At 40.3% G+C, this 8753-nt stretch overlaps 1 protein-coding gene across 7 annotated transcripts in view; it reads right to left on the minus strand.

Moving 5' to 3' along the window:
• RAP1GDS1 (Rap1 GTPase-GDP dissociation stimulator 1) overlaps nucleotides 1-7603 on the minus strand; it is a 149182-nt gene extending 141579 nt beyond the window's left edge. For 2 of the 7 annotated variants that reach the window (XM_036026227.1, XM_036026221.1), the window contains exon 1: nucleotides 5832-5856. In XM_036026227.1, coding sequence (XP_035882120.1) covers nucleotides 5832-5841 — 10 coding nt within the window. In that variant the 5' untranslated portion in view covers nucleotides 5842-5856. Of the gene's footprint in view, nucleotides 1-5831; nucleotides 5875-7385 lie in introns of those variants that run through there. The other 5 variants (XM_036026255.1, XM_028505853.2, XM_028505849.2 and 2 more) reach the window with 5 other exon arrangements.
• Nucleotides 7604-8753: the final 1150 nt, after the last annotated feature.

Genomic DNA, 8753 nt, shown 5'->3' on the forward strand with positions numbered 1-8753 from the left:
AAACAACTGGCCTCTATAAAAAGTCTGCATAAAACAACAATATGCAAGAACATTTTCTGAGCTGAAAAAACATAAATGCAGCACAACCTGAAGTGGAATCTGCTATGTTACAACTAATGATGGTGAAAATATGTGAGGAAGAGAAAAAGGCTTAATTGAGTAAACCTACAAAGTTTGTGAAAATGTAAGATGATTAAAGCCTATATTACAAAAAATTGTGTTGAATTTTGTATTTTGAATTTCAGCAATAAAAAATTTTGAGGATAGTTACTGTTTTCTGTCATCATATATATTTTCTTTTATCTATGTAACATCTTTGATTTTGCCTCTTGGCCTGCATAAAGCCTAAAATGCTTATTATCTGGTCCTTAAGTAAAAAGTCTGCATACTTTTGCTCTATAGTGGGGTGCTATTCAAAGCACAGCAGCATTTGGGAATGTCTTGACAATGAAAATTTTTGACCCACCCCCACACCTACTGAAACAGAACCTCTGAGGTTGGGCCCAGTAATTTTTTTCCCCCAATAAGCTCTCCAGGTGATTCTTCTACAAGCTGAAGTTTGAGAACCACTGCTCTTAAAACAGGATTTTGGAGATGAATTGTGTCCCCTTGGATAAATTATTTAATCCTCTGAGTCAATAAAATGGGGATAGTGTCACCCACCTCACAGAACTGTTGACAGGATTAAAATTAAATTATAAAAACATTTTTAAAAGCAGTAAAGCTAAATATAACTGATATTAATAAATGGTCATTATTAGTCCAATGGTATACTGGAAAGCCCCCTTGTACCAGCCCATGAGATAGAACTATTAAATGATCAGAAACTTTGCTAGGCAGTTATCAAAACAGGCATTATTGAAAATTAAATTATATAAACTTAAAATTAAATTATATTAAAACACTATAAAAGGTAATACTCAAAACTCATTACTAGTTAATTATTGTATTGCATTTTATAATACTTTTTTCATGAAGTTATTATGTCTATATGGTAGATACTCTACATTATGGCAGACTGCATCTCATCTCTTCCCTACTGTGCATTCACAGGAAATGAACCACCACCAAAAGTCTAAACTTCTGGCACAGGCACTTTGGGTTAAATATTAACCAGCACACCTCTGGTTATAATTATTAAAAATTGCACAATGAATTCAGTTTTGAGCTCAATGAGTTTGAATTTACTATGCATGTAGAGATGTCTAATAATCTACTAGATACACAGGTATACCCCCCCAAAGATATATATATTTAATTGCCAATAGTATGTAAATAGTAGTTGAAAGCAAAGATACAGTCAAAATTGAGCAAAAACAGTCTTTAGAGAAGAAGCCAAGTACTGAGCACATATAGAAAAATTTCATTTTGTGAGTAAAAAGGACGATTTTGGAATTTACAAGTACAAGTTAAATTAAGTTAGCAATTAAACTACTTCCACTTATCACTATCTTAATTCTCAGTTTTAACTCCTAGAATGTTTTAGGCAACAAAAGTTGTATCAATAGATGCAGTGAGAGAATTACATTACTCTGCAACTTGAATTTAGCATCCATATCTTGGCCAGCATGGGTAATGGTATTTCAGGCCATTTACTTAGGCAAAGCTAGTAAGTTGGTTCACACCCTGAAGTTGCTACCTCAAGTACATATAACCCTTAGAATACTAAAGAAAAATTAGATACATAGGGATAGTTATAGCATATTTAAAACATCAATGACACTAAGTATATTTCATAGTTTCAAAGAATCATAGAAAAAAACAGACTTTAAAATCCATTCTAAGATCTTCATTTATTATCTTTTTCCACAAGAAAGAGCTATTTGCCAAGTTAAATGTCTTGGAAAATATTTTAAATATTTAAAATTTTTTCCTTATAGTTACCCAAACATTTGGCTATCTAAAATTAACATGGAGTTCCCAAAGTAGTATATTTTCCTTCTCCCACCCTAATGTTCATGAGTATTAAAATTTTAGATAATTCTTATGGCTATTGTGGTGCCACCAATAACTCCAGAATTACCAAGCTCAAATTCAAGCAATCTGGAATCTCTGAAGAGAGCAAGCCCAACATTTCTCCAAAGGCACCTAGAAATTCCAACACTTCACTGTGAAAGTTAAAACTCTATGGTTCTCAAAATGAATTAAAGCTATTACTGCTTTCTAAATAGTAGTATTAGACACTTCATAATAGGATACTTTCAGGGATAGTGAATTTAGGCTTTCTCCCATATGAAAAAAAATGGTCATAAAGAAAAATTATCATCTATGCTCTTAATTAACCTTAGTGATTATCAGCTTACAAAAATATTTTATCACTCTACTGTGACCTGCAAAGTACAAATAAATGTACTATTTTTTACTACTTGTTCATAAAACCACTCTTGGACTTAAAAATACAAGGAAAGAAAGACATCTATATTGCTAAATACATATTTACAGAGAAAAACAAAATTCCAGGAAATAAGAATAAAATTAGAGGCACACATATAACTAGAGAAATTCCAAATTTGCAAAGACTAATAGTAAATAAAAAGGGATAAAACCATTCATCAGTATAAAATATGCAAAATGTCATATAAAATTATAAAACCATTCCTAAACTCACTCTGCATGACAGTTATTGCAAAAATAAAAGTTACTAAGTCATAAGACATGTCAAAGAGGTATGAGGCACTATGGTGAGATTACAAATTATTCTTAGGCAAGAAAACAGCCTGGGTCATTCCATGTAAGTGGAACATTTTTAAAATGTTAAAGAACCTATGCTGCCACTGGCTGGGTATCTCGGTTAGAGCATAGTCCTGATACACCAAGGTTGCAGGTTCAATCTCTGGCCAGGGCACATACAAGAATCTACCAAACAATGCATAAATTAGTAGAACAACAAATTGATGTTTCTCTTTCTCTCTAAAAAATTCAGTAAGTAAAATTTTTTTTAAAAAAACCTATTCTAATTTACAGATCTTTAAAAAGGGCAAGGAACATAGAATGACTATACATAGTAAATTCTATTTCCACTTACTCATTATCACTTAGCATTTACAACTGACCTCCATATTTACTATACCTCTTTTTTTTAAAAGCTTTTATTTATTTATTTTTAGAGAGGGAAAGGAGGGAGAAAGAGAAACAGAGAGAAACATCAATGTTCAGTTGCTGGGGGCCATGGCCTGCACCCCAGGCATGTGCCCTGACTGGGAATCAAAGCTGCGATGCTTTGGTTCGCAGCCCACGCTCAATCTACTGAGCTACACCAGCCAGGGCACTATACCTCTTAAAGCTGCTTTTAAAAATATATATTGGGTAATATTCTAAACAAACCACACAAACTTGAAACCTTTTCTCAGTCCTTAATACTCTGACTGTTGTGAAGTAACAAACTTTTTGACAATTCACTTTCTTGAAATCAACTATAGGCCAATTCTAGTATTTCACTCTTACCTACTCCTGTCTTTTTCAGTGTCAAATCATTCTACTCTTTACCCTAACTACAGGGTATTCCTCAAGATTCTTACCTTGGCCAAATTTTCTTTTTTTTTTTCCCTTGTTGCCTCTTATCTTTCCATCTGACTTCAAATATCATAGCACGGTGTTTGTGGATAACTTCCAGGTCTCTAGTTGGGGCCTCTTGAGAACTAAAATAACTGTTAAATACTTTGTACCTAGTTTCAGTCAGTAAATAAACTTCTTTTTTTTTTTTAATCCTCACAGGAGGATATGACAAGAGAGACAGGCAGAGAGAGGGAGAGAGAAACACTGATGTGACAGAGAAATATCAATCAGCTGCCTCAATTACCTCTGTAGGCGTCCCTACTTGCGACAGAAACCACCACCTTTTGGGTTAGGGGATGATGCTCCAATCAGCTGAGCACCTGGCCAGGGCAGTCAATAAACTTTTTCTGTATAGCTACTGTGTGCCAGACACTAGTATTAGAAATGTATTCAAAACCTAGCATGAAAGTCCTTGTCATTGAGAAACAGATAATCTAAATTACAGACCAAAATGTACAACTCAAAAGGCCCCAAAACAACTACTTATTTTTCCTCTTCCAATGGATTAAATATATATTACTAGGTTGCACATTCTCATTACTGCCAAGGTATTAATGTATGTCTCCTTTCTCAATTCCAAATTCAATCAATTGCCAAGTAAATCCCGTTCTTTATTTGCAATATTCTATTCCCATTGCCTAAGCCTAGTTCAGGCCATTACATATTTTCCCCTAAACTACAGCCACTACCTTCTGAAGCCTTCTCTAATTTCTCATCTAATTTATCCTGCACTTAACTGACAGATTAATTTTCCTAAACCATAGATGTGATCCATCACTCCACTACATAAAAATGTTTAATAGTCCTTCAGTAGACAAGTCAAATCCAAAAACTTCCTCAGCTTGGCATTTACTCTCCTCTACTATCTGGTCTTTATCTATTAATACTTTTTTATCTCTGCCACCCACTATTTCCTTACCTTTTGCTCCAGGCAAACATAGTTATTTAATCGTATCTGGAAACTCCTTGAATATTCTCTCTCTCCCGTCTTCAGTTAAGCCATCTCTCTCCTCCCATCCTCAACCTGACTTGATAGTCTCCATTCATTTGTATCTTTCAGAAGTTTACCCAACCTTTGGTCAAATAACATCATTTTTCTAAAATCTTCTCTCCATCCTAACTTTATATCTGTAAAGGCTATTTTTTATATCACTTATACTTTATTTCTACTATAGTTACCTGTGTATGTTATAGCCTTCCTGTTAAGATTATGAGCAATTTGAAATGTGAATGTTTTATTCATCTTTGTCCTCCCACAGCACATTGTACATGGCTGATATTCAATATGTATTAAATACATGTTGAATTTATAATAAAATATATATTTTAAATAATAGTATGGTCCATAAAATTACATAGGAAGTTGCCTTTATTTTCTTATGGAAAAAAATCACTGCCATAAGGATATCTTTTTTAAAAGTCATCTTACTTCTTTTTTATAAAGACAAATTAAACAAGTGATTTCTCTCCCTAACACTTATCAGACTTCCTTCTGCCTCTTGTAAGTACATGAATAGTTATAAAAACTCCTTTGGCTTAGAATATAAAACTGGTCTCCAAGGTTTCAATTTTACATCACTGTTTGTACCTACTGATCATATATTCAATTGCCTTACCAATGAAAACAGTAGTGTAGAAGGAAATGGCTTGCCTGGAGGTACCCCAAAACCCATACCACTGAGACAACCCCACTCTTTTTTTAGAGAGGAGCAGTCATAATACAATTAATTATACTTCTCTGTTTTGCTTCCTCCATACCTCCATAACACCTATCAACTCCACTGTTTGTTTAGGGCCCATACTTCCAGGTTAGCAAGTTAAAAAGAACAGACAGGTTTCAAACAATTAATTCACAAAGATTTACTGAATATCTACTATGTGGAAAGCACTGTTGGGAACACAAAAATTAATAAGACAATTTTCATCTTCTGGAACTCATGATTAAATACACAACACACACATAAACAGCTCATTATAAAGCAGATTATGTAAGTGCTACAAAGCTTCCAACAAAGCGCAAGAGCTCTATGAAGAGAGAGATGAATTTAATCAAAGAGTTATCTGAGAAGCTTCAAGTGAGAGGTGGGTTTCTAGTTGGCCTTTTTAAAGTCAAGCAATAACTCAAGATTTTCAAGATTATTTTTTAGTAAATAATTTCATTTGCTTTAAGTATTTTTATTCACTAGTACTGCAACAGAATTGGATTTCTCCCATTGAAAAGGTACTGATTTGACATGTAAGTTAAATTCTAATTAAATGGATTTTTTTTAGCTCACCTTGAAACATGCGGAAATATATTTTACAAACAAAACTTGTGGCCTATAATTGAGAAGAAAAATTTAGTACGATCACGGGAAAGACACAATGTGTCCAATAATCTGTATTAATATTTACTTAAAAGCTATAATCCCAGAGAAAGACTACATATAAATGGGCCACCCAATTTTTCCAGAAATTTGTTCATCATACTAGTAGTACATTAAAAGGGAAAATACTAAACAACTGAAAATAAAATTAAGGGCCTTAGATTCATTTTTCATTCATATCACCTCCTCCTGCAACACTGGCTTCTTCCAGATATATAGCCAAAGGTGTGAATCAGACCTTGAAGCATTTGCTGTTCAAAAGTAAGCTCCATTGACACCATTTCTAGATTTAGATAGTTTCTTGAAGATTGAGTTGCCACGACCCAAGGCTGGATATGCTGAACACGGCATGACAGATGAAAGGACCACACTCATTTTGGCTTAAAATAACCTGCACAGAGGGGTGAGAAAAGTCCCAGTAGACAGATGCCAATGGTGCACGTTTTAAAAAGAGGAAATTATAAGACAGGAGTGAAAACAAACTGGGGAACATGTAGAAATAAGTATGGTATTCCAAACTGCTACTCCTGTTTTAAAAACTTCTGGCTTTTAATTACATTACAGAATTCATCAGCCGTCTTCGTAACTACTGAATTTAATAGTTAGGCAACAAAGTAGGAAAAAATTTCAGGATAAATTATATTTAGTCTTACAATACACATTTGCATTTAAATATTTCATTAAAATCAACCACCTGAGATTAATTGTAACTACAAAGGAACCAAAATCAGATTAATGTACGTTTAGGCAGGGGAAGCTGGGAACAAATTAACAAGTTTGGTAACATGCTACACGGTGCAGTTTTCCTGCTACAGTGGACAGGCGAAGGACCCCAGTAAATGGGCTGAGCACAGGAATACTTGTACATTGTTGTCACCAAACACTAATTCAACAGCTAGCGGCTCCATCCATCCTTCCTCGGGTTCCTCGTGGCCTCTGACAAGTCATCCTTTCAACCTATGAGGCTGTCCGCTCTCCCCTAAAAAAAATAATTTCCGTGCAGGTGGTAAAATCACCTCATGAACTACTTGCTCGCACTTCCCCGTCTAGGAATGAGCCGATCCCAAGATGGGGAAAGGTCGCCCTGCCAGGGAAGTTCCGTGGAGTGGGCTTTCTCGTGGTCTGACCCCCGCCTGCAGCCCCGCACACGAGGGGCAGGCTCGTTGGTGCCCGGCCACCGGCTTGAGCAGGAGGAATGGAGGAGGAGAAGAGAGGCAGCGGGGTGCCGGCAAGGCGGCTAGGTGGCAAGGTGGGCGGTGGTCGGACCCTGCGCTCAGGACCCTCCGAGACCAAGGACCCGGCGTGAGTTCCGCGTGCGCTGACTCTCCCCGGAGGAAGAGCCGTTGTCTCACACCGGGATTTTTAAGAATTCCGGCAACTTTGCGCGAGAAATGCTTCCCACCCCGCAACAAGCCGAGAAAGAGAAAAATGTCAGGCGATGACGGGGGAGGAAGGGTGACTTACCCATGTTCCTCCCGAGGGTGAGGAACCGGCAGGGCGAGGTAAAGGACTACGGTGCAGGCAGCGTGGCGCCTCGTCCTCCCTCTACCTCTGTTTCTCCTGCAGCCAGGAAGGGAACCACGGGGGGCAGACGCTGGGGAGGAGGAGCAGCAGCTGCTTTTGCTACTGCCGCTGCTGCTGCTGCTGCTTCTGCGGGCTACGCGGCCGCGGCGGGGACGAGCGGCGGGGGGGTGGGGCGGGGTGGGGCGGGGCAGCCGTGCAGCCTGCGGCGGGCGCGGCTCGGAACAGGCCGCCCGGCAGAGGCACGGAGGCGGCCTAAGGAGTGCCCGCCCCAAAGCGCGCCCGAGCGCCCCGCCCTCCCCACGGAGCATGCTCAGTTCCTCCCTCTATTTTTTTTTTTTCCTGGTGTCAGGAGAATCTGAGCTTGCCGGTGGGCCTGTGTTTGCGGACCCGCAGCAATCAGCAATCGCAGCAATCCACCCCCCCCCCCCCCCCCCCCCCCCGGGAGGAACTTGGTGGCTACCACCTTGAGGGCGGAGGGCGTACCCTGAGAAGAACGTGCGGGGCGCTACTGAACCCCAAGCTGCTATCATCCGACTCGCCCCAGGCTTGGTGCCCCGATTCCACCGACCCACACCCGGATAACGACCTCGTGTTCATTACGGGACAATCCGACTGCAAAGGCGGGAATTCCCCGAAGGAGAAGACGCCAGGTCGCGTCTGGGGCACGTTCTGAAACGAAACTGGGATGCACGTCCAGGCGACGAGGCCAGCGCCTCCTGGAGACAGATACTTAGGGACACCCGTTTTCATTGTGGCCTCTGGGCCCAGTGGAAGGGCGCTTATTATGAACGGGAATATCGGTGGGACAGTTCAGATTGTCCTGGCTGTAGCTAGGACAAAAATGGAGAGGTCCGAGCCTCCAAGAAGATGGACGGCTCCAGGATTTCCTCGGGGAGTGTGGAGTATGTCGTCCTCCTTTCTAGAGGGGCGCGGCCTTCCATTCCCCAGAGGACGCCTGAGAAGCCATTTAACAGGGGTGCCGTCGTCGGGCTCCACCCTACCGAGATGTACCCAGCTCCGCCCCACTCCCTTTGAACGACAGGAAAACAAAGGTCCGGATGAGTTGGCTGCAGCCCTGCGGGGTGGACTGGCCACAGCGTCCTCGGTCCGCGGGGTCGCGGATGGCTCTCGGTACCTCGGAGCTGCTGGGAAAACCTGAGCCGGGTGCTCCCCTTCGCTGGCGCCCTCCCAACTAGGCATGCGCGCGAGGTGGGGCGGATTTGGGGTTCTCTGCCCTGGGGGTGGAGGATGGAGGGAACCTTCCATTTTTCCGCAGCCTGATTGTGCCCTGACACCTGACAGTTGGGG

Source organism: Phyllostomus discolor, chromosome 1, assembly GCF_004126475.2.
Source record: "Phyllostomus discolor isolate MPI-MPIP mPhyDis1 chromosome 1, mPhyDis1.pri.v3, whole genome shotgun sequence".
NCBI lineage: Eukaryota > Metazoa > Chordata > Mammalia > Chiroptera > Phyllostomidae > Phyllostomus > Phyllostomus discolor.